At 40.6% G+C, this 27,071-nt stretch overlaps 1 protein-coding gene across 1 annotated transcript in view; it reads left to right on the top strand.

Moving 5' to 3' along the window:
* The first annotated feature begins 432 nt into the window (after window positions 1-432).
* LOC147315455 (ras and Rab interactor 2-like) overlaps window positions 433-27,071 on the top strand; it is a 44,258-nt gene continuing 17,619 nt past the window's right edge. Inside the window, exons 1-7 of the mRNA XM_086258275.1 lie at window positions 433-645; window positions 11,585-11,687; window positions 17,766-17,866; window positions 20,370-20,580; window positions 21,229-21,340; window positions 23,512-23,584; window positions 25,254-25,345. Of these exons, the coding sequence (XP_086114401.1) occupies window positions 11,628-11,687; window positions 17,766-17,866; window positions 20,370-20,580; window positions 21,229-21,340; window positions 23,512-23,584; window positions 25,254-25,345 (649 nt within the window). The 5' untranslated portion in view covers window positions 433-645; window positions 11,585-11,627. The remainder of the gene's footprint in view (window positions 646-11,584; window positions 11,688-17,765; window positions 17,867-20,369; window positions 20,581-21,228; window positions 21,341-23,511; window positions 23,585-25,253; window positions 25,346-27,071) is intronic.

The raw sequence follows: 27,071 nt of genomic DNA on the forward strand, positions 1-27,071 counted from the left end.
ATTGTTCTTGTTCTGTGCTAGATATTTTCATTTTTATATGAAACTTTATTGTTTTGTTATTTCAATATAGGGTTAAAGCTTATCATCACTTATTTTTGTTTTTGAAATTCTCTACTGTTACTGTGATTGTAACTGCTCACGAAAGTGTAAAGAACAACATAGTTTATTTACAAACATTGCTTATTTAATCTGTCCAAACTCCAAAGTGTACTTTGAGTAACACGACAGTTGTTATTATTCAGTGGAACATTCGTTTTCTTTAATATATTTTTTTATATATAGCATGTAAAGAAAGGCTTTTGGAAACAGCACAGCTCATTGAACTTAATTTTGCTCTTTGGATCTCTTGACATGAGCGTTAGGTATTTTATTTTGAAAACAAAAGCGGAACTCGTTTCTTCTTGCGGATCGTTTTCACACTCAGACGGAAAGTCTGCTCCTCAGATGAGCTTGGACCATGGGGGAAGCTACAGCTGGATGGAATCTTTTTCTTCAGCCGACACAGTGAGAAAAAGTAACACTGACAACGTGTAACAACCGAAAGTAACGCCGACACGGAGCAATAATGCTCTCACACATTCAACAAGTAAACGAAGCAGTGGAAGTTTCTTCTGCCAAAGTGAAATAACCCACAATCCGCAAGAGGTAAGTAAGTTTAAAGTTCAGCTGCGTGTTCTTTGTGTGGCTGCTGTGCACGAGTCAAAGGTCTTTTTGTTTTTTTGTTGATTATGTTCCGCTTCGAAATTCAGATGTAATTCTTTCCGCCAAGAAAAGCCGGCAAACTCACAGTTTCTCTAACAAAGCAGCGTTCTGTGAATCCTGCGGGACGTGTTGTACAGCTTAAACACCACCTGTCGCGCGGCGTTTTCCTGTGCCCAGTCCACAGAAAGCCTCCGTACTTATTTCACGCATGTTTAGAAAATACACGGTGTTCAGTGAAAACACACGGAGCAAACTATGTCATTTAGATAAGTCTTCAATCTTATAAATAAATAAATAAATGTGCAGTATTTACAGTAGCCCCTGCCTTCAGCCCATTATCAGCGCTTCCCTTCAGTCCGCGGTCAGCACTCCTAATTAAATACAGATTTATCGATGCATTTTGATGTCTGTTCATAACGTGTTTTCAGCGTTGTTTCAAGTTGCAGGGATATAACGAGTAAGATTACTTATCATAAAGTAGTTAATGGGTCCCTCTACGTTATTACTGGGAAGGAGTTCGCTACAACAAGTACAGCAAAATGAGCTCTGAATGATCATGTAAATTTGTTCTCCAAACTCACGTAGCCCGAAGCATCAGAGTGTTATTTCAGCTCGGCTCACAGATCCACTCGTGTGTTTTGTGGCTCAGTTGTCTCCCCCCCCCCCCTCTTTGGCTGCTGAATGTTTCTAGCTCACAGACTGGCATATTGTCTATTGTTTACATGGTAATTGGACTGCTGTCTAAGAGTTCTAGCTGTGTAACCGTACTCATCATCCTCAGCCTATAACATCATATCATCCTTCTCCTGACTGTCTTATTTTCCTTGAAGAAGGTTTGTGTGTGGGGGGGTGGGGGTGGGGGAGTATTTCCTGGTACCGGTCAGGATCCTGGTTTTCCAATCTCCTCAGAAATCTGCTAATGTGCTTAGTGCTCAGGACCCGAAGCAGTTGCTGTACCTCAAACCTGAGTCACAGGGCAGGAATTCAGTTTGTTGTTGGAGTACCACAGTTATGAGAAGAGATATAGAAAATATGTATTTTAATTCTTTAAATATGCAGAGAGAGGTATGATTGTGGTCTTTGATGAAGCGTCACCATCACAGAAAACCACTCTCCTTCCACTTAGGTAAATATAGGTAAGTATTTCTCATCAGAGGCTGGAAAAGCAAGAAAAGGGAGTTTCTCTTTGAGGAATGAAACCAGTTCTTTCAGAAGTGCTTTCATACCAGAGTGTGACATAATAAAGAACAAGACGCCAATCAGTGTGTTACTGTCATTCTGACTTAATTTAGATATTGTTGACAGGTAACTTGACATTTCATATAGGTCCTGCTGGTCCCACTCTTGTCATACTGAAGCTAAAACCTGGTTATAACAGAGTACTTACTGCCAGAAATAGGACTGCTTAATTATGGCAAAAAAATCTGAACTATTTCTGTCATTATTACAATCCACATTACCCATTATCAGTGTTGTCCTCGACCCTCATCCCCATGTCTTCCATACTGAACAAAAGCCCAGGTAAATACAAGTTACTGCTGTTAAGCAAAGGTTGTACTAGCAACTCTTTCTTTAACCGGGACACCAGGGCAGAGGCCATGCAGACTTTGAGTGTTCTTCCTTGTCCTGCGTGCGTTCTCTCTGGCTTCCTGTCACAGTCCAAAGACCTGCAAGTTAGGTTAATGCTAAATTATCCGTTAATGTGCGATAGATGAAGTGAACAGAATAAAGTAGCATATGAATATATCTTTGAATATTTTTTCTCATAGCACTCCAAAGCACTTTTAGTGGTCACTAAAAAAGAGCTAAATAAATGCCAGTCCGTTTCCAGATTTAAGCTGTGATGACATTAGGCCTCATCTGCAAGCATTTACCTTCAACTTCCAAGAAGGCACAAGTCTGCAGTCACATTAACAGACGAGATTCTGTTTCAGTGTTCTTTGCTAACTTAGGTCTTTAAACAAGGCAGGCAAGTGGCAGTGCTTTTGAAACCTGTACAGAATGGCTCTGCCTTCAAACAATTCTTGGACTTCCAAATATTTAAATTTGCATTTTTACCAGTGCTTAGCTAAAAGGTAAATGGACTGATTCTTATATAGCGCCTTTTACTCTCCCGGACTACTCAAAGCACTCTATACAACATGCCACATTCACCCAATCACACAAGCACTTTCTTTCTATGCTTAGTGCTTCCTAACTTCATTCATACACATTCACAGAAACTTGGGGTTAGTATCTTGCCCAAGGATACTTGACATGTAGACTGGTGAAGCCTGGGATCGGACCTTCCAATCAGTAGGGGACAGCAGGGAACCTGTAGATGTCTGCAGTACTATGTCAGATGCTGCATAATTAGTGGTCAGGTATGTTTAGTGTATAGAAAATATACATAGTGTACTTATGTATACTCTTATACATAAGAGAAGGTGTGTTGGTTGAAAATAATGGGGACAGAACCTGTATTGTTGAACCTAAACTGTTTACTCGTCACATGGTAACCTAAAAAGCTGACGTGCAAAATGATTATATTTTTGCATATCAGCGGGCGTACATATGAAAGGTAAATTGTACTTTTCTCCTCAGGTTTCAGAGAACTTTTTACTAGATGGCACGCTACCGATACTGATACCGATATCATAAATTTGGATATCTGCCGATACCGATATTAATCCGATATAGTATATTTTATAGTCAATAAAACGGTTTGTTTTTTATCTTGCTGCATTTTGTATAAGTTCATACTCAGGTTTTAAAAAACAAAACACTAAAGCTATTCTGTTATACCTGTATGCAAAAACACACTGCACCCAAAATATTTCATAGTTCAGCAAAACTGATCAATCTAATAAACTTGAACCTGCACCATCCTCCCTATTCTGGTATTCTAAAAAGTACGTAGTGGAAATATTAAACAACTTAATTAATAGGGTTGCCAATGTCAAGCAAAAAAATTTTGAACCACCCCCCACCTCATGATGCTTCATCAACGTAATCGACTTTAATGCACGTGTAAAACAAATGCACAGAAATCAATTATATTTCTACAATAATTACATAAATTCAACATCTTTCTTCAACAGAATTGCAGACTGCACGGATGGTACCTTCCCAAAGGAAAAAGTACTGTAGGTTCTAGGGTACCTACTAGGGTATATATTAGACTCATAGTTACTATATACAATAATGGATTTCTATACATTTTGCATCAGATGAAAACTTTGATTGTAAGATTCAGATTTTTTTTTTTTAACTAGACATGAGAATAATAAATAAAAGTATTTCTTTGTGCCCCCCTCTCCCTGTTAATGCCCTACCTGGCCCCCCTGGCAAAACTTTGCTAGACGCGCCCCTGCATAGTTACCAGCCGTCAGGTAGAAAAAGATCCTGGTGTAGAAAGTAATATTAAATACATTCTAACAACAGCTTATCAAGCTAAACCAGCTGCTGTTGATTATTATTTTGGACAACAAAAGGGGCATTAATAAACGTCTTTGCTATTTAGTGCACAATATTTGAATAAACTAACAACATCCACCAACATAGAACTGTGGCAGTCAGTGCAACTGAGGTAGGTATTAACATCAAGTCTAAGACGACTCGCTTAATGGAGCCTATTTAGAAAAAGTGAGTGGCAGGTTTTTTTTAAGAAAAGTAGCTTTTCTGCATGATCAGCAGCCAGCCTGTTTCTGTTTTCATCTATAATGTGTGACACTGAGCTAAAAAGCCTGTCACTTTCCACACTGCTACATGGGGCTGAGAGGTATTTATGGGCCATTTTAGCCAAAGTGGGGAACCTGATTTTGTTGACACCCCAGTACTTCAGAGGACTGTCTTCACGAGGGCTCGGGGCCTCTCCGAGGTACGTGTCGAGCTCAATGGCAGCACCTGCTGCCAGCGGCTGTGCTGCCTGGGGCTGCTCCTTAGCGATTTCGTCAAATACAGTGTCCAGACTGCTGCTAGTGCTGGCCTGGGCCTTGACGAACAGTTTAGCAGGAGGTTCAGCAGTTTCTGCCCGACTCCCCTCTGCCTCAGCTCTGGACATCATCTGCAGCTCCTGCTTCAGGTGCAGCTTGGCCTCCGGAGCAGTGTTGTTGGAGAAGAAGCGATCTTTATACCTGCACAAAATTCATGAATGTATTAATATGTGGAAAAATAGGACTGATTTTAGTTTCCCCTAAACCACTGTCACAGATGCCAGCCATTTGACTTTCTGGTAGTAATAAGGGAAATATATTTCATATTATATATATTGCATACATTTGTATTTGTGTATTTTAGTTACAAAAATATAATATTTTCAGATGGAAATTAATCTTACATTTAGTGCTGTAGTTTATCATTGAATACCTATAGCACACAGACTTTACCTTGGGTCAAGTATGGTGGAGATGAAGTCTCGACGTCACTGAAGCGCTTCGTGACAGCTGCCTGTAAGGTTGCTTTCATTGTCTTGACGCTGTGGTCCTCGTCTGTTTCTCTGTTTAGAAGTCTCACTAGCACAGTCACAGCTGGGATGACATCAGAGGCTAGTGCGTCGTAGCTGCTCACTTTTTTAGTTGGTTCCTCAAAGGGGGCGAGGATGGCAACAGGCGTCTCCATAAGAGCCCATTGGTGAGCGGCGAGATAGTCAGGGAGTTCGTGCTCGGACACATACACGCCCAGCACTCGCTTTTGCTCTATGAGGGACTGGAGCATGTAATACGTCCTGCTGCGGTCTCTTTATTGGCTGGTTGAGCTGTCCCTGAATGTCCTCGAGGCGGGAGTAGACTAAGGTGGAATGTTTAAAATGCCCAACTATTTTCCGCCCCACTGCTAAAGCATCAGCTATGCTCCTCTGTGCTAATAAGCCCTCACAATTATGTGATCTAACAGTGTACCATTTCTTTTACATCACAGAAATGGTTGTAGCTCTGGGAATTACCCAGTAATGACAAAATATTTCCCAACTACTTACAAAGACAGCTTGCTTCCTGCAGAAAAAAAATACTGCGAGAGTACACTGTTCATTAACCTTGTTTCATTCTACTTTTAAATACTCTAGGAACAACAAATAGGCCTGCAGAGCGAGAGCGAAGTGCTCTAATAGGGTGATATGGTACTACAAGGTCATTAAGATAAGATGGGGCCTGATTATTTAAGACCTTGTATGTGAGGAGCAGGATTTTGAATTCAATTCTGGACTTAACAGATTGTTGACCCTGTGCTAACTTGCATATGACAAATAAAACTGAAAGCTGAAAACAGTTTATGTCTTAACAAGCATTTATCAGCGTGTTGTGCGTCAGACAGCACAGCGGGGCTCTGTGTGTGCACTGATGGGTCAGCCAGTAGGAACATAGAAGAAATCTGCAACATACACTTTCAGAGAATTTCAGTGAGATGTGAATGTCACCATTTGGCTAGCAGCTACTTTGATCAGCTGTTGGCTCAACAATAAAAAGACAGACTTATGGGCTGCAGAAAGTCTGTTACCTGTGAAATTTCACACACTCACTATCCTACAGTTGTAACATGCAATGGAGCCAACTGAACCACTCTACTTTTTTGGGTACACAGCAGCACTGTATCCACAACACAAACGAATCCTGTTCTTATTTAGACAGGTGAGTGACTCATGGACTTGTTCTCCATCAGAACTGAAAGCACACAAAGTTCACATCTGGAGCTAACCGGGTAGAGGATACGTTGAGCCTGAGCTGTGATTTAAGTCAGGTGTTGCGCCATCAGCACTTTTATTGAGGTGCTGTTGAATTTGGTTAAGCATACTGGGTGTGAGTGGTGCAGTGCAAACACTTTGACAGCAGACTGTGGTGTGTTTGTGTGTGTGTGTTTACACAGTCTGGCTGCAGAGAGCTCTCTTCTCAGTTCAAATGTGTGTTTGTGCAAGTTGGTGATCTCTGTGCTGTGGGACAGGTTTCCATGGAATAAATCTGTGCCCTGTGGTGAGGGGACACACCCTGCTAATGTAAAGAGGAGTGCACTCGCACACTTTTAAAAGCTAAACTTAGCCTTTCTAAGTGGAAGTAACTACATGGCTGCCAGCGTAGCCCATGACCTACAGGAAATCCCATCAGATGGAGGAGAAGTGCTCAGGAATGGCATGTGGACATTTTTTTTTCTTTTTTGGCCAACTTGGTCTACTACTTAAAGTACTGAGAGCCATTCTGTGCACAAGTTTCCTTCCTTTTCATAAAATAGCCAGTGATTACAAGGAATGAGTGGAATTGTCTTCTTCATAACAAATTGGGAAAAAACCTGAATATTTTTGTGAATGAGTAAACATACTTCTGGAGTTGCCCAATAGTCATTCGGAAGTGGAAGCTGTGGAGATGCTAAGCTTATGTCTGTCAGGGATAAAGAGACTGGAAGGTGTTGGCTTAGGTTGTTGGCAGCTATTAAGCTTTGAAAATAAGATGCTAAAACGAGTCACCAGATATCCTTTGCAGCTGTTAGTGCGTTTGAGTGGGCTGTTCAGTCTGTGTGTGGAAAACACTGCATGCCAGTGATGCACCACTGATTTATGATTTCCCTGACTTTTCCAAATATTGCCTCCCACTGCTCAGTTGCTGTAGGTTGGTAGGTAATGATGCTGGATACCACTGTCATACACAGTAAGTTGGTGAAAAATGTTGAAGGAGTTTTGTATGTGAAGCCAGGTGATATTTTGATGGCGCTACCTCAGCTGAACCCCCCACCTAGGGTCAAGGTCTGGGACTGTGTGTGGGATTTTTTCCCCCCCATTATCAACAGGATGATAATGAGGGGAAACGGAAAGGAAACAGACACCAACCTGAGTAGTGTTTGTTTTTGAGTGTCTCTGAGCACCAGAGAATTGTGACTTGTTGGGAAATAGTAACCGAACACATAATGGTGAGTCATGTGGCACTGCTAAAAAGACACCTATGAAAATGAGTGTTGTACAGCTATATGTTAGGCTGGGAGGGTGGGAGCTTCTTGTGGTTTTAAGTGTGAACAGTAAGCTTCAGTAGTCCACTCAGTTCCTTTATGTCTCAGCACACATGCTCAGACATACAGGGACCTCAGACTGCTCTGAGGTAGAACACTAATAGGGTTCGCGCACTTGGTGCTTAAAAATACTGCAAAAGATGGTAGATCAGCTACAAAAAGCAGTATTAACTCCATGTAATGTATTCACTGTGAGGCTCTGTATTGAACCGATTGGTCAGTTATGTGAACACATGAATGTAATTTACTCTTCTCAAGGTCTCTTGGGACAGCATACGCATTTTTCACTTGAACTCAGACACACAGAAATATGACCATAACATTTCTTCAAAGGTTAAGATAATCTGGAGGAGGAAAGGAAAACAATGAATGTCTGAGATTTTTGAGACCTCAGGCAGCACTGTTTAAAGTCAGGCCTGGTCCTGTAGTGGTACACGCTGGGCTTCTAAACGCTTCTGCAGTCAGTGAACACATTTAGTCACTCTTACCATAGTGGTCTAACACGCTGTGTTAAAAAGGCTGGTACAAGTATTATGTAGTAGCAGCTATGCTAATACCAGGACCCTGAACGCAAAACATGTGATAGAGGTGTAGTTTTCATAACAAAAGCCAGGCTTTTGTTAAAGGATATGACTCATCTCAGTTTGTTTCCCTCTTTCAGCCATAGTTGTGGATTCCAGCATTGCTGAGCTGGTGTTTGCTGCACTTACGTTTGTTGGCTTCTTGAGTGTGTTTCATTTTTTCTAAAGATTAATGTGGACGTTTACATCACATCTAAACTCTGATGTGTCTCTTTGAACAAATGGAAAAAAAAATCTAAGGTGTCTACAGGTATGTCACATGGTTTGTATGTGTTGCAGCTCTGCAGCTGATGGCTGCTTTACTGTAAACATGACACAGTGACACACACGTATGATTCACGTTTTCATTTCCACATGTTCTGTTGTAGTAGTTTATTCGCCGACTTTGTTAAGCCCCATTTTCCTGGGAACCGTGCAGCATGTGACTTACTGTCACAGAGTGTATGTACGGACTGGTAAAGAAGAACACCAAATATAGTAACTGGAGGAAAATGACAGATGATTCCTTGCTTGTCATCAATGTCATTTCATTAAGACGGAGATTTTGGAACTCTTGACACTGAAATGTTGACGATCTATTGCAAAGCCCATTCTCAAATCAGGGTTATGATTTGTGGCCATAATTTATGGATTTTCCATAAACCATAAAGTACTGTTTTCAAAAGGAAAAAAACTGCAATGAAATACTCCGTGTGTGTTCAAAAGATACAGAACTTACATTAGTTCCAATGCAGACTTCAGCAGGTGATCAAACAGCTCGTTTCCTTATTCCTCATTCTTTTTATTACTTAATCATCTGGCGTTAACATATTGCACCACTGTTTGTTTCTCACTTTGTGTAATTTATGCATTCCTTCTGCTATTTATTATTCTGGGGAACTGGCAGTCTGTTTATTTTTCATGGACTGACAACCAGCCTTCCTGTTTACTGGGTTTGGACTGTGTGTGAATCACACACTTGCAGCTTGCACACACAATCACAAACACATCTTACTATAACCCCACCTGCTGCTTTGTTTTCACATGAGGACTTGACCCAACAGAGCCCCGATAGATTTGTGAGGAGGAGAGGAGAAACGAGGCATGCTGGGAAAAACCAAAACAACAAAAAACAGTGAGGTCGCATGCCTTCTGTGAATCTTTAGCTGTGCTTGCTTTCCAGGAAAGAAACCTGTTTTTCTCAAGGTTTCTCAATCAATGTTTGCCAATTTTCTCAAGCCAAAAAAAAAAGAAAAAAGAAAATTAATAGTAATAAAAGGGAAATCTGATGCTCTGGTGTTGTTGTTTTTCCAAAAAAAAAAAGACTTCTCCCCTTGGTTCAACATCTAGATGTCTCATCAGTGCATCCTGTCCTTGTTTATTTTATCCCTGTGGTTTGGTCAGCTCCATTCACTGCCAGCACCATTTAGTTTCTAGCAGTGAATCTAAAGGATCTGGTTTTTAAAAATGGTGAGACTGTGTTGTCCTAGCAGAATGGACATGAGGAAACATGTCAGGCAACACCAACCTGACATGGTGCACTACATGTCATGGCTTGAATTAGTGAAGGTGGGTCCAGGCTGTTCTATCACTAAATGATCAGTGTTACAGAGAAGCTCCTCGTGGATTAGCTTATATGTGACTTCTTTGTCCATGTCACTGTTGGGCTGCTCTAGAGTGCATGCGTCATTGTTTAAGACGGTCTGCATAGTTTTACGTTCATAAACTGTCCAAGAGTCCCTCAAATCAGATGTTCGCCAAGTGATTCCTTTTTGTTAAAAATGACCAGATCATTGTTCTTTTCAGATGTTGGAACCCTGAGCCCAAGAGATGGTATCTGCTTGACTCAAATTGTTTTTCAAGGCTTAAAGGGTAAAAACACCTCAGTGGGGAAAACCAGCCTTAGGCTCTGTCCATGCTTACCATGATGGAGCTTCAGATATCTTAAACACTACCACTAGTGGGGTAGTGGACGCCCAACCTCACTCTCTTGGCAAAGTTCCATGTCCTTAAACTTAGAGTAGCTCTGTGTCATCACAGCTCTGTTACCAGGATTGTTATGGACAGAAGTTCTTGTTGCCTCAGGATTACATGTATAGATTACATATAATAGTTTTCTATACATTGCATTCCCTCATGTCATATATGTCTGAGGGCATCAACAGTTAGACGTTTGACCTCTAGCTCGAGTAGGGCTGTTCGATATAACGATATATATCGGATGACGATATGAAAACGTCCATCGTTTCATTTTACGCTATTGTTTGTTTCGTCGTGTCGCAAAATAAACTGTTTACGGCAATATTTTTTTCATGGTTTTGATGGTCACTGTAGTGGCTATGTTAATTAGTTAAAGTTCTCTCTTTCTCTTATATTTAATATAACCACACTACAGACAGACAAGCGTTTGTTTTTATGCGTTGTCGTTAGCAACAACGACGGTAAAACCACCGCGTGTCCGCTTGTTCCACATAATCTTGAGTCCAGCCGCAGACTCAAGATTTATGCTTTCATAACAGCCTCTGTTCAAGCACTCTGAAGAGGAAAGGATTTTGGGTCAGCTAGTGGTTGCTGGTGTTTTCCTCTTACTCATGTGTTTCTTTAAAGGGAAGGACTGCAATGTGTTTGCATGCCACTCACAGCTGGCTCGTATCAGCTGCTGTAAAAGGATCCGCCACAACATCTGTGAGAAGCGTGCCTCTGCGTATGCTCGTGCGTTCAGTCTGTTTAAAAACACAAACAGTATTGTAGGAAACACAAATCTGCTTTGGAATTTGTTTTGAGTGAAATGTTTTTCAGAGTATAAGACCTAAAATATGCATGTTGCTTAAGATAGAAATTATTTTAAAACCATGATTAATGAGGAGTGAGGTAGAGCAATACCAGTTGGATAGCCCTCAATAAATCACACCATCATTCATCAGTTAGTTTTTTTGAAAAAAGTAAAAATAGTTTGATTAAATATGCAGCAAACTAAGAAATCAGGAAGGAGACAAATAATTTTTCACAACACTGTAAAACTTTCTGCAGCAAGAGTACAGAAACTAGAAAGAGATATCAGCTTTGTCCCATATTTAAATCACAGTACATATGTACATAGTACCTTTATATCCCAAGAGAACATGTGCTCTAGTATGTATTTGTGCTAGCAAGTGAAGGAAAGTGAATCCTTAATTTTTCGGGCTGTTTTCTGAGCTGGGGTTGTTTCCTTCCACACACAAGCAGCCTTAATTTATTTCAAATGGTTTAGAGGAAGACAATGAGAAAAAGTGTGGTGGGGAAATGGTGTTTCTGAACGACTGAATCTCCTTTGTTTGTCTCTAATGTTTGTGTGTGTTTTTTCCCCTCCTGCATAGACGGCTCAGCAGACAGGCGCACAGAGACGACCACAGAGGCAACATGTCTACAAGTAACATCAGTCTGCCCTCCAAGCGGGACAGCAAGGGCAGTTTCTTCAAGGTGTGTGCCACTCTGAGCAGTCAGAAACATCCTTACAAACAGAGCTGCGCTCAGCACGCTTCAGGTAGAGACGGTCCCTCACTGTCTCTACCTGAAGTTTTTGAGGAAGAAGTTGCAGTCAGCATCACGTTCATCAGACCACGAGAAATCAGGCTATTGTCAAAATTTCCTACATTTCCTACTAAAGAAATTCTGACTGACGAAGAAATGAAGAAAAGCAATCACTTTTCTTTTTCATAGACATTTATTTATTAGGGGAATTTCATTAAGACTGAAATCAACTTTGTGAGAAAATCCACCCTTAATTTCCTTATTTCGTCTTACACTTAGAGCAACAGAGTGGCACAGTAACTCTGGCACTGACGAGATGTGATAGTTGTCAGATAAAGTACAGTAAAGTAAAATTTAATTGGATGTATTTGGAAAAAAGGGAACAGTCTTGTCTCAGTAACCCCTGAGACAAGACTTGTGGGGTGAGCAGAGTTGTTAAATGGTGTCATTATGACCCTAAATTGACAATTTCATTACACAAATAAAAAAGATGTGATAACGCTGGAACATAAAGCAGTGTCTCTGCCTGTGCAGCGCAACAACAGGAGTACTCTACATCTGACCTGAGTGCACGAATAGTTCATAAGGTTATTTGTTTAAATGCTCATCTCAGTTACTGAAGACCGTAGAAGAAAAAAATTGCACTGCTGTGAGTCAGATTTTAATTCAGAAACACACAGTTTGGTCCTTTTGGCTCGATTAGACCTTTAAAAAGATGAATTAACTGAAATCTATGAAGTGCATATTTAGTTTTTCCCAACTTGTGGCCGAACTTTGTTCTGGTGCGCTCCTGCAGAACTGTGCTCTGTGAGTCCTCCTCACCACTCCCAACAGTTTCCCACAGTGTTCAACATTGTATTATTATTTGTAGATAAATTATTTTTACTATTAAATCAATATTTCATCCTAAATTTAATAGGACATGCTTTGAAAATGTTACTAGGAGCAACTCTTTGTATTCGAAGCTTTGTGAGGTCTGAAGAGAGTCGCTGTGGTGCTGAATCCACTCCACTGCTTCTCACAGACAACGCTGTTTTTAACACTCGTTAAAAGTGTTATGTTGTCTGGGACTTTCAGGCCTTTTAATTACACCTTTAATAAATCGTACTGATGTAGAGCGGAAATCACTGTCTCGGCGTTTGCACGGCATGCAAGTGTATGGAGTCTGTTAGGACAGGTGTCCATGCGGTGAGGGTGAAACGGTGACTTCAGCACACATGCATGTGTGTGGGTGTGTGGTAGGTTCTCCTTTGTTAATAGCAGCCCTGCACAATTGCATGCAGAGTGTGTCACTTGCTGTAGTTGAGGTTTTTTGTTAGTGCCAAGCTTTGAAGTCATTACTGCTTTGATGTGAGTCAAAGTTGTAATACAAGGCCGTGTGTGTGAGTGTGTGTTTAAGGCAGGACTACAGCTAAGCTGCTGCAGGTGTTAGCATGTTGTGATAACTGGCACTGATGGTTAACACTTAGAAAATATCAGCTTGTCAGTGTTTGAAACTAGAGGTGAAATAGTGCAAAGTTTATTTTCAGTAGAGCGTAGAAGAGTGGCTCGTCCTGTTCAGACGTTTCTGAGAAACATCACTGAGTGTCAGCTGGTGCTCAGCGAGCCTCTGTTGATCAAGGGTGTCTGATTGGGTCTAAACCAATGCAGTCATTGGTCTAAATGTAATACCAAAATAGTATCACATTTCACATGCTTTTTTACAGGGGTTTAATAAAAATAGTGATATTGAAAACTAAAACACTTTGTCACTGGAAAGTGAGATGCATTTCAGTTTTATTTATTCAGTGCCAAGTCACAGCAGCAGTCGCCTCAAAACATTTAAGAGTAAATCCTGTAAAATCAGGTTTGCCAGTATTTGGATCTCAAAACTGAAAAAAGATCGCCAAGGCCAGATGAATATCTCGCCAGGTGTCAGGTCTTTGTGTATTTTCTTATCCTGATTTTGTTCTCCACGTATCCAGTTTCTTCTTTTAAAGACACACTTCACACCAACTTTCTAGCTAATAGCTCTTTGGTAATACTCTTGTTGGTGCATGTTTGTCACACTGTGTAGCTAATTACAGAAACGAGACAGGCAGACAGGGTGCTAATAACAAACTACCTAAAGATACATTTTAAAACTGGTTCCTTGACAACTTTGTTATATGCAAACACGACACTGGTGCTGGCACCTTTGTTTGAATTATTGCAAGAAATTCTGCTTCCATGGAAAATACATTCAAAGAAATAAGAACTGGTTCAAGACTTTTGCACACTACTGTATCTACCTACAAACATTAGTTGGATATTAATACAATAATATTTTGATATATTCTAAAACATAGGACAAAAAGCTTTTCTTATACTTTGATGCCAGTCATATTATAGAGAGACAAATCAGTTATGATTTATAGCAAAAATCAAAAACCCATTGTGATCCTGCTGAAATACAGTTGAAATGTCTACATTTTTATGTCTGTAGCTCAAAGAGAAGTGCTAGAATATTCTAGGCTGTTGTCTGAGCCAGTGTGGCCTGGCTTTCTCTTAATATGCATTCTGCCCCCTTAAATTTGGTAGTTAAAGCTGCTTTTATTGCTTGTGGCGCTGCAGCAGCTGTTTATTTTATTCATCTGGTTTAGGAAATTTATTTCTTTGTTTAGCATTTATAATTTACCATCACAATGAACACCGGTGTACCACAAGGCTGTGTGATGAGCCCTTTCCTCTACTCCCTCTTCACCCACGACTGCAGACCTGCTGATGGTTCCAACACCATCATTAAGTTTGCAGATGACACCACGGTGATTGGCCTCATCAGTGACAACGATGAGGCCGCCTACAGGGAGGAGGTGGATCGTCTGGCTGAGTGGTGCGACACAAACAACCTGCTGCTTAACACCGAGAAGGCCAAGGAGCTCATCGTGGACTACAGGAGAAATGCTGACCCACATCCACCCATCCACATTAAGGGGACGGCTGTGGAGCGTGTGAGCAGCTTCAAGTTCCTGGGAGTCCACATCTCCGAGGATCTCACCTGGACGACCAACTGCTCCAAGCTGGTCAAGAAGGCTCACCAGCGCCTCTTCTTCTTGAGGACTCTGAGGAAGAACCACCTGTCCTCAGACATCCTGGTGAACTTCTATCGTTGCACCATCGAGAGCATCCTGACCAACTGTATAACAGTCTGGTACGGGAACTGCTCTGCCTCGGACCGGAAGGCGTTGCAGAGGGTCGTGAAAACTGCCCAGCGCATCGCCGGAGCACCACTTCCTGCCATAAAAGACATCTACAGGAAGCGGTGTCTGAAAAGGGCTGGGAAAATCATCAGAGACCCCAGTCACCCATCACATGGACTCTTCACCCTCCTGCCCTCTGGGAGGCGCTACAGGAGCCTCCGGACTAAGACCACCAGGTACCGGAACAGCTTCTTCCCCACAGCTGTCAGACTCCTGAACTCTGCCTCCTGACATCTGACCCACGTTAACTCATGGACTGAACATACACACACACACACAATGGACAACTGTACCCTCAAACACACAATAATAACATGGACTGAACCACCACTCACAACCACTAGCACTTTATATAGCCTCTGTAGAAATTATCCACACCCTCACTTACCTTAACTGCACTACTGTATAGCCCTGTGTAAACAATCATTCTGTACATACGATAATTTTTAACCCTACAACTGTTTACAACTTGCATAGTTCCCATTTCTGTATAGCTGTATATCTCAGATTCCTGTAAAGTTATTTATTTCATATTCTGTATAGTTTTTCATATTTATATCCTGTCCATATCCTGTACATAGCTTGTACTCACTACAGCCTGTACATACTTATAGTTATAGAATATTCACAACATACTTCATACCGTGTACATTATAACATAATAGACCCATTTCTGTAATATACTTACATATCTATATTATTGCTAATATATATTGTAATATATCTATATCACTAAAGCACTTCTGCATGGATGCAAACTGCATTTCGTTGCCCTGTACCTGTGCATGTGCAATGACAATAAAGTTGAATTCTATTCTATTCTATTCTATTTGTAAATGGTCATTTTTTCAAACTGATTTAAAGCTACTACATCTTATTATTACCATAATAAATGATATTAAATTGGTACTTTGATTGGGGGGGAGGGCAGGGGAACATCTGTGGCTTCATTGAGAAAGTGTTGTCTTTCTAAACGTTGAGGTTGTGAACCTTAAATGTTCCCCTTAAAAAATGAAGGAGTCAGATATTTGATTTCCTCTGAAACGGCTGAACTAAAGGTTTCCTCACCCTGCTGAAGCTGCTGATGTGAGGTTGCCCAACAGAAGCTGGACTGGGAAGTGAAACCAATGACATCAGTGACACTCTGACGAGGGTCAAGGCCAGACTGACACAAAGAAAAAAGAAGGTAGAATTTGTGTCAAATTCTCATTTGACACATTTCAAAATCTAATAAATTGTCAAACAATTTATATGGAAAGACAAATGGGGGGGGGGTGTTGTAATTTTATAAATAGGCTCTTTTGATTGGATGTGTTCCTGGCCTTAAGTGTCTGCTGCCAGTTTACCCGTTAAGGGTAGTTTCTGTCTGATCTGAATGTTTCCTTTCTGTTCTTAATACTTATTGTCAAGGCCTTATAAAAAGCATTATTTGATGGGCATACAGTGCTCATGAAGCCCTAAAAGATGCTTATGATCGTATATAGAAATCTTTTATGGATTAAAAATATTCATAAAAGCCTTTAGTTTGTTAAAATGGTTTATTTTTTCCTAAAATTAACGAGGCATTGTTCTTGCTTTAGAGCCAGTGGCTTTAAAAATGTGCAATAAGTTATAATTAGCTGTTACTGAGGCCATAGTTAACCTGCAGAATAAAGTCAGTTGCGCAACAAAGAAACAAAAGAAAGTTCAGCACAGACACAATTTAAAGTCTTATTCACATATTTTATGCGTATTTTATGGTTTGATAGCTAATACAGTTCATGTTTAACGATTCAAGATGCAGTGTGTTAAATCAGTGAGCTAGCTCATAGCTATTATGAAAACAAGATAGTTGGTCAAAAGAATGTGGCTCTCTGCTCTTGTGTGTCTGTACATTTTCTTTCTCAGTACGATTTGTCTAGAAGTGGAAAAACAGCTGACAGGAAATACAGAAAAATCAAATATGTATGTGTGTGATCACATGAGTGCTGTCGCAACTGGCATTTAAAAAGCTGATGTGTGGGTCTTTTTTTTAGTACATTTGATCGACCTTTTTGGTTGTGAAATGTTTGTGATCAGGCATCCACATAACTTCTAACTCGACTAGATGGAAGTTGGATTCTTGCTTGTTCTCTCTTGCTCTGGGTTAAATCTCTTTTCAGCAACCAGACTGGGCGTTTTACACTTCACTTGTTGCCAAAGTGGAGCCCAGCAAAATAAAATACTTATACTTTTAGTTAAACAGTTGGGCAATGTTGAGGACTAAACTGCTGGTTTAAATCAAACATCACATGCATAAGCATCAAATAATTACAATGTGGCCATTCAGACAACATGCAAAATGTGTTTGTTTTCAAGTTACTACGATTCAAACCACGTTATATTGATACTGTGTTGTGGTTAAGAAGATTTGAATGGTGAACAATACAGATCTCTGTGGAACCTGTATGGACATGAAGATGTTCCAACATGAACACAGACACAAATTGTTTCCTCTGTAGCAACTTTGGTTAGTTAATGGGAAGTGGTTAAATGGGAGTAGACTGTCTTGCAACCACAAACACGTACTTCTACTTCTCCTGAAGAGGATTTGCATGGACGAATGCCATCCTTCGCTTCTTAAACACATCCTAATAAAATAAACATAAACTAAAGCTGACTCTAAGCTGAACCATAAAGTTCTTTCCCAGTTCTAAAACATCCTTTGAAAGTCAGGATGTCCTCACTCCCAAGAGCCAAAGGTCGGATTGATCCTCACAAAGAGTTTGCACCACAGGAAACGCAGCAGAAGCACTTTGATCATCGAGTCTTTGTCTCTGTGTCTGTGCAGCTCATCGACTCATTTGCCTGGGAGATCGGCACTCTGAAGAAGGTGATGGGGAAAAACACGGAGCCTGTGGGAGGAGATCAGAAGACAGAAACACTTGTGGGGTGAGCTCATGCTGTGTCTGTATTAAAGACAGTTCCTAAATTGTGTGTCTGCTTGTGCTTGTATATCTTTAGATTTCTTCTGGTGTATTTCTCCATGGCTGCCAGCAGAGAGCGCTCCTAGCAAACCTTTAGGTCTTGATGTGTGAAATGTGGTGATATCGGCACAAAGATGCCACTGAGCAATGTCAGGAGTCAGCTTGACAAACAGGAGCTGCTTTGCAGTGCGTGTTTCTCACTCGTCTCTCAACTCTGAAAAAAACGTCTCTGAACAAACACCTGATTTGCTTGTGAACATGCAGCACTCACCTGTGGATCTAGTGTAAAGTTTCATACCTTAGCTGGAAGGTCCAGTGTGGACTTCAGTGATTAATTCCTCTGAGAGACGGTTTCTGTAGAATTCAGAAAGTACCGGTTAGTTATTGAGGAACCGAGAAGGAGGTTGATAGGCCCTGCGAGGCACACTGTCTGTGTTGGAATAATTGAAACTAAATTTACTGAATTACTCATAGCCTTTTTTTAAACACTATGAACACTTTGAGCATTAAAAGTGTGCGTGGGCATCTTAGCATATAGTGAGAGCTGGAAGAACTGTGTGTAATCTCAGTAGGGGGCTTTACTGCATTAATAAATAACATAAGTAAATATGTGAGCTTCTGTTGACTGTTTTCAGAAATACAAAGTTAAAAGATGTCTTGAATGTTGTGCAAGCAAACTAAAGGCTGGGTGGCACTGAGTGCTTTAGCTTACAAGCCCAAGTATTCTTCCACAACTTGTTTCTCCTCTACAGTTTAAACCTTACATTCACAGCTAAAATACCAGTTAACCTAGCATGCATGTCTTTGGACTGCAGGAGGAAACCAACAAAGACTCAAACCATAAATGTTCCTACAGGGAGGGAACCATCACAACACTGGATAGCCTACTGATGCTTCACAACAAGAGTTTAGAAATAAAGGCTTTCTCTTGATGAGTTGGAAACGGTTGCATCAGCTTTCTGAGCATAAAGTCTACAGTGCTGTAAAGTATTTGCCCCCCTTCCTAATTTCTTTTTTCTATTTATTTATTTATTTAGGACAGTGCATGTTAATGAACATAAATGTAAAAAAAAAAAATTACATGAATGTAAACATACCAGATTATAGCCAAGGGCTAATTTCCATCTGTTGTCCTTAAGCATAAAAATAGACATAATAATTCATAAAAATTCATCATTCATTCATAATAAAAACTCCATCACCAAACTTACACATACACACCATTCTGTTCCCAAATAAAACATTAAAACTATACAACTCATACATGATCACACACTTGATTTGTCCATAACCAGTTTTTAACCTTTGCCTTAAACAAATTGAATGTCGAGCATTCTCTAATGGGTTGAGGAAGACTGTTCCACAGATGGCCACCCTGGACAGAAAGGACGTTCTGCCCAAATGCTGTCCGTCTGTGGGGTATAAACACGTCTCCTCGGATTGTAGCTCGAGTGGTCCTGTCTGAGCTTTCTTTGTGCCTAATGAACTGCTTTAGTGGTGGTGGAGCAAGAGAGTGTAAGACTTTATATATTAAACTCACTCTTTTAAGTTTCACTAAGTTATTGAAGTTCAGTAATTTATGTTTTTTTTAACACATGACAGTGGTGGTGGGAAGTCGGTTTTTTGTCGAGTAGTTTTAAACTTCTTTTATAAATGTTTTCAATAGTTTTAAGTGTTGTTGGACAAGCAAGTGACCAGGACGTCAAACAATAGTCCATATGAGAGATGATCATTGAGTAAAAATAAGTTTTTTGTTTTGTTTTCTTAGGTTTACTTTTACTGCTAGAAAGTTTCTAGTAAATTTCATTAAAGGGAACTGTGAAAAAGGAAGTCGAGGCGTCATTTTAGCCACACTTTGGGGATTTTTGTCTGCGTGGGCGCGTTTGATCTAATCAGTCCACCTTTGTATCGTTCTTTATTTGAGTTTATTGCCAAGGAGCAGCTCATCTACAACATTTTACTACTTTTTAACTATGTCAATAAAAAACTATTTTTAATAAATACCAGTTTTGTTGTGGATATAATAATAATAATGATGGATTGCATTTATATAGCGCTTTTCGAGACCCTCAAAACGCTTTACAATTCCACTATTCATTCACACACTGTTGGAGGCAGCTGCAGTTGTAGCCACAGCTGCCCTGCAGACTGACAGAAGCAGCGCTGCCATATCGCGCCATCGGCCCCTCTGGCCATCACCAGTAGGTGACGTGTCTTGCCCAAGGACACAACGACCAAGACTGTCCGAGTCGGGGCTCGAACCGGTAACCTTCCGATTACAAGACGAACTGCCAACTCTTTGAGCCACGATCGCCCTTTGATATAGAACCATGTGAGAATGTCTCTGAACATGCCTTCAATTCTGAAATATGTTCAAATGTTACACGTTAAAATAAAAATTCTGCGTGTTTTTTTGTGGTTTGTGTAGCCGGCCACTGATGCTTGATTTTATGTGTTTGTTTTTCCAGACTGGGGGAAGAAGTGGGAGGCCTCTTCCTGCAGGCCTCACCTTGTGCTGGCATTGGTGGAGGGCTGGCCGGTGCCAGAGACTCTGGCTACGACTCGCTTCACCGACGCGTCAGCGTCCTGGACAGACTGGTGCATACCCATACTGTGTGGCTACAGCTGGGCCTTAGCCACGAGGAAGCCATGCACATACTGCAGAACGAGCAAGCTGGGGTGAGGCAACAGCTGCCACTGCGGCTTCCTTCTTTCCAACACTGCTAACTTACCTGGAGGCTCTCACTTTGGATTAATAGTTAATGTTTAATACAACAGAGGCATGAAATCACAACTAACACGGCAAACTTTTTCTTTTCCTCAATAAAACCAGTCACAATTGTAGTAGTGTATTGTTTGACCGCAGTCAGCTTATATGCATTACAACAAGATCACTCACTCAACAACATGATGGGAGTCACTTTTTTGAGTCTTAAAGAACTCATTTTGCAAAAAACGTTTTAAAAAAACAGTAAAAGTATCTCTGCCATGGTCGGTGTTTGTCTGTTTTTAAAGAAAATATTTTGGATAATTGGGACCAAAATGAAATGATATTGCCGATACCCCACCTCTCTGCAAGATTCCATCCAAATCTGTGTTTTTTAAAATAGGATAGGATATTTTTAGCCTCTGATAACAGTAAATATACAGCACTACACGTCCATTGTTGTGTATACGTTTTGTAAATATAGGAAGCGTCTGGATGTTAGGACATTCCTTACAGTATTTCCAGCTCTCTACAAAGCACAGCTGAGTCAGCAGAACATGAAGAATGACCCAGTTTTTGTGCAAACATTAACTGGATGTGTTCTCTTTCCTTACCCATAGACATTTGTGGTGAGGAAATCAGCCAGCCTGCAGAAAAAAGTCATATCTCTACGCATGGATAAAGACTCGAGCGTTCCTGTCAAAGATTTCCCCGTAAAGGAGAGCCAGTACAGTAAGTGTTTGTTTTTCTCTGCTATTTTTAGCCACTGAGATACACAAAGCTGTCAGTCACCAGCAGCAACAGGCAGAGCTGTTAATAGTGGAATGATGCAAGGAGAGGAACAAAGAATTTACAGGGGTAATTCCTCTACTGGATACTTTTAGGCAGTACCAGAACTCTTTGAATAGAATGGTTTAATTATTTTGAGGACTCTGAAAAGGTCATTTACTGTCCATTACTGAACAGAAACCCAACTTGTTTAGATGTTTTTGGTGACAACATTCCTCATGACTCACACCTGTCTCATAACCAGCTATTTGAGTAGACAGGCAGTATCAGCATTTCTGAAGGCTGAAGGCCTAAATCTAAAATTGAAAAAAAGAATCCCAGGCCTAAACGACACTATAAACCACAGAGACTCAGGTCGAAGATGAACACAAGAGCACCTTCCAGCTGCCAAGTTCCCACGCAGGACCACAGCACTCACAGCAGGGCCGTCATCAGAGATGAGCTCGGCAAATAGCAGACAAGCCTGTAGTAAAACCCTAATACTTATGTCTTCAAAATATGTCACAGGCTTTCATATATTGTTTGTTTCGCTTTATTTCTGTGCTCACTTCTTCCTTCCCTGTCACTCTGAATAAGTGTGTTAGTGTTGCATTTTCAGCCACATAAAAAGTGGGATTTCCCAGACTTCCAGAATGCATACAGTCTACTTCTTGTACCTGTCTGTTGCCATCAGTTTCTGTCTGCACTGAACTGGAATTTCCAAATGCTTACCCGGCAACAGAATGTGCTGAGTGTGAATCTCAGCCCTGCTAAACTAAAGAGACAGTGACGTTTCTCTTTGCACCTGCAGAGAAAACAATGAGCACAGTGAGACAGAACGTCTTCTACTGAGCATTTCCATCGACTGTAATACTCTCTGTGATCTCAGTGATTTGCAGCAGTAATAATGAGTTAGTTTTTTTAACACCTGATGTTTAAAGACCACTTTCCTGTTCCTCTAAAGTGACTTTTCTTAAGCTGACATGCATCGAGACATTCTGCAATAATCTGGAGGACAAACAGAAATGCAAACAGAAAGAGGGCTGGATTCACCCCCTGAGCAGCAGTTGCATACCTCCAAAACTTGCGCTGTTATGGAGTTTTTCCTCTTTACCCCTGCACTGCTGTCTGGAACTGTTTTTTTTTTTTTAAGTAACCGTTAGTGGTATTTTCCATCTGGTGTGACTCTAAGCTCACACTAGCCACATTGTCCACTGCATGAAGAGCTGGCCCTTGATTGAGCTGTGATAAACATTTGGCAAGCAAAGCTGCAGGTGTTGCAATAACAGTTTAAAACATTAACAGGAGCGTTCTACCTGGGAGGGAATTCTTCCATATGAATCATTTGCTCTGTAACGAGTCTGTTCTGTGGCCTGTTTAAACCTGTGCTCTTTAACAGAGAATTGGGATTAATGGACTTTGATAAAGGTATTTGGGCAGGTATCCTGTGATGAGTGGTGTGGGAATGTGCTACCAGGCCTGCTGTCATTGCTGTAATGACAGGTAATAATAAGGGCTCTTTTCATGTGTTAAAGTCAATATTTCAACAAGTAAAAGTGAAATGACTGAAGGAAGATTTGAAGTCCCAGAAAAAAGAGACGTGTACATGTCGGCAGGTTTGGTTTTAACCCACTTTCCTTCTTTCCAGAGACTGTATATGATGTCTTTGTCTTACTGCATTCTACTCAGAGTTTAACGCGTTCACCATTCGAAGATCTTGGTCATGTTTAGTTCAGTGCCCGGAGCTTTGACTGTGTGCCAAGTTGTGAGCAAACAGCCTTCTTGATTCGTGTATTACCGACAACATGCGTGCTAAGGATTTCCTTCTTTGTTTTCCAGCATGGTGTTCTTTTACAAACTAATGAGTCAGTAAGTCGAGGAAAAGTGCTCACACACTGTCATTCTCGTTGCTGTTGTTTGTATATAGTTTGTAACCTTGTGGGGATTCCTTTGAATTAAGGGACTATAAAGCAGAATTGAACCACACTTTGCATGCACTGACTTAAAACATGTGAATGTTTTGCTTTGCCTCATTGGCCTTTGTTGCTGCAAACCGTTTTAAAAAGACTGAGCTGTCTTTTTCTAATGCTTTTTGCCCTCTGATGGACTGATCATGTGCTTCTGTTTTCCTACAGCTTTCTCTCTAGAGGGATCAGGACTGAGCTTTGCAGACCTTTTCCGCCTCATGGCCTTCTGCTGCATCAGCAGGTAAAGTCACCATACCATCATTATTGCAAACTGTTAGACATTCATATTTCAGCTGTTAGCTTTAAAGCACATATCTACTGCTTCTGTTTCTGTTATTTAAAAACCATCATCACAAAACTCAAGAAAGAAGAACTACTGACCCAGTTACAGTCCCGAGTCAACCAAAACACACAATCGCTCCAGTTTGTCCTCTGGCTTCCCCGTGGTCTCCTTGTGGCTGGATATGTCTGAAACACCTCATCTAGGTGGCATCTTTGTCAGACTCCCAAACCACCTCTGCTGGCTTCTTTTGATATGGAGAAGCAGCAGCTGCAGTCTGAGCCCGCCTTGAAACACTGAGCTCCTAACTCTGCATCTGACGAGGAAGCTCAAAAGTTCCACAGCCTGTATTCACAATCTGCTAGCAGTTCATAATATGGGTAAAATGCTTATGCACTGTTGATTGTTCAGATATGTATTGACCTATCTATTGCCTGCTCTGCACGGGGGTCGCACAACAAATGTTCTGCTGAAGCATTCCTCACAGGACATCCTGGACATTGAAGTCCGAAAACACTCCTGGTGTCTGGAATTGCTTCATTATTACTGGATTATTTGCATAATGTTTGTTTCTCAGACAAAATCATGTTCATTCAGTCCCATGAACAAATTTACGTAATCTTTTTGTTCAGAATCCTCAGAATTTGATATATAACCGATAATACCCAAATTTCAGACTTTTGAATGTGAACCATAATTCAAATTTGGATTCCACACTCTATAAGACCTGTTGCCACTGATTTTCTGTCCAGTTCTTGAGTAATTGCACCAGAGCAAAGGAGCGGATTAAGAATAGCTTTCTGACAGCCTCAAGTCGATTTCTGATGAGACTATGATGAACAGTAGATCAATGGAAGAGTCAGATGTATCTTGACCTGGGTCAGGTCTTTTGGGGGATTTTATGTTTTTTTTCCTCCAAAGGATATAATTTTCAGATCCTCTTCTTCTGCAGTAGATATTTTTAGGCTTCCTTTTGGCCCTTCCCTTTTCCAATGTTCTCATTTCATCCTTTTTGAAATCTGCCATGTTTGGAAGCTCTTTGGAAATGACCTTTGGGTTCAAAAATTATTAGCGGTCAATTCTGTTGTCATGTGGAACTGTGAACGGTGGTTTGATAACAGTTAGTCCTTTGGTAGCTGCCACACAACTATCTGTTGGATAGTGTACTGGACAAATTCTCAGGGGGGATCAAATACTTATTTCCTCACTAGAACGCACATTAATTAATTAATTAATTAATTTTTATAGACTGCCTATTTCTTTGTAAGTTGTTAAAATGAGGAATTCAACAGGGGATCAAAATGTATATCCTCCACTGCCCCAGTGTGTCCAGGCTTCACTGTGACATCACTATCATAAAATTAGGTTCACTGTTGTTCACGCAAGCTTGCATGACCGAAACTAAAATCTTTGAAATGTTTTGGTAAAGTCCCAGAGGTAGCACAGCAGCATGCACATTTTATCCTCCACAGTTCTGTGGTTGAACCCACACCTTAGCCACCATCGCACACAAAGCTGAGCCACAGCTTTTTCAACACGGTGACTAACACAAGTTTGAGAGTAGCTTTTTAAATCAAACCGCTTTTCCTCCGTGTTCTAACTTTCATTGATCCTTTTCTCTCTTTCTCAGGGATGTGTTGCCGTTTACTCTGAAACTCCCAGAGGCCATCGCTTCAGCCAGAACTTTTTCTGATCTTGAGGAAGTTGCTAAGCTTGGTGCAGGTTTGTTCACTTATTTATATGTAGTGTGTGTTAATGGTCAAGCTGGGGAACTCAAACTGCAGAGACAAATAAATATGACGTAATTGGCTACATATAAACTTTAAATGTTGAAGCCATTTTGAGAATAATGTTTGTGTAACATCTGTGTTCAGTGTAACTCTCAGTGATAGTTGGTTGTTTATTTCCAAAGTAGCTTATAGAGCTACTTTGGAAGCTTATAGAGCTATGTATTCTATGATTAGGAATAAAAATAAAAATACTTGAAATGTGCAATTCACTTGTATTTGTATTTTTATTCCTATTTATTCTATTTATCCCCTTCGTATATTGTGTGTGTGTGTGTGTGTGTGTGTGTGTGTGTGTGTGTGTGTGTGTGTGTGTGTGTGTGTGTGTATATAATATTCTGTAACTCTGTAACTTTTGTCGGTGCTGTGCTTTTGGAAACCGAATTTCCCAGAGGAACCCACCCGAGGGATTAATAAAGTTTTATCTTATCTCTCTTATCTTATGAAAGTCTAAGGAATGCAGTATATGCTGCAAGTATGGAAGTAAATTACTGCTGAGCGCTGTTGATAGCCAGTTACTATTCTTCTCCATTCAGTCATTTGGAAGTAATTAATGATTGCTCAGTTTCAGTTTTTTTTGTTCAAACTGATTTGTGGACTTCCGTCAGCAGACGGTACTTTCTCTTTTCCCACATTTATCGGGTGTAAAACCCGCAGAAACTTTTTTCCTCCTGTGGCCCATCCCAACCACATTCCATGGTATTTGAGGAGTTAACTGGCATGCTGGTGCTGAATGAATCAGTCTTAGGGACAAAAACCTCTTCCACACCCAGATCAGTGCGACTGAGCTTTGTTTAAATCAGGCAAGACCGCCTGTGTTTGTGGAAGAGATTTTATTCATGTTCATGACTTAATGGTGTGAGGTCAACGTCATCACCACCAACAACCAGCCTCAATCCCTTACCCAGTACTAGGGATGCACAATTATTTCAATTTTAATCTTGATCACGATTTTAGTTTAACGCAATTTAATGAAGACGATCAAATGATATTGAAAGTGGTGGTCTGCCAGTGGAACACAAAACAAGAGCAAATCAAGCGCTCCCTAAATGACCTGTCTGCATGTACCAATCACAGCTGTTCCCTGGACCACCATAAATAACCACCATCATATAATTAATCATCACATCCTATAACAGTGCTGTAGAGTTATCGTCACCACAAGACACACAACTAACTTAATCAACCACCTAAAAATTCACCTCAAACTGCACTACATCTAATCATGAAGGCCACGGTGCTGTGACTTGTTTAATATCAACTCAGACAATTACAACTTTTTCACATTTTTCCTCTTAGGGACACAGACCTGTGAAAAAGTGAAAGCATGACTCTAAGACAAACATTATTATCACTAAACTCACTAAAAGTGTGCAGGGATAAATCTAACCCTGGTAGGTTACCACTTACAACATTTAGTTTTCTGTAAATTCATCGTAAAGGCAATAGTTCCAATGACATTCAAGCATTTAAGATTATTTTTTGAGCCTTTGTTAGGCAGTTTGATAGTGGAGAGTAGACAGGAAAGCAGGGAGAGAGAGTGGGTGATGACATGCAGCAAAGGGCTCAGAAACTCCCCGTGATTTATGTTCCACAGCACTCTTTTTGTACATCCTTCTCAGAGCAACTTTTTTATCCACTCAGACTCTACCACTATGATT

The sequence above is a fragment of the Aulonocara sp. 'chitande type north' Nkhata Bay genome, linkage group LG13, assembly GCF_057382095.1.
Source record: "Aulonocara sp. 'chitande type north' Nkhata Bay isolate Kocher_YH1m ecotype deep benthic linkage group LG13, A_spYH_male_GT1.1, whole genome shotgun sequence".
Classification (NCBI taxonomy): domain Eukaryota; kingdom Metazoa; phylum Chordata; class Actinopteri; order Cichliformes; family Cichlidae; genus Aulonocara; species Aulonocara sp. 'chitande type north' Nkhata Bay.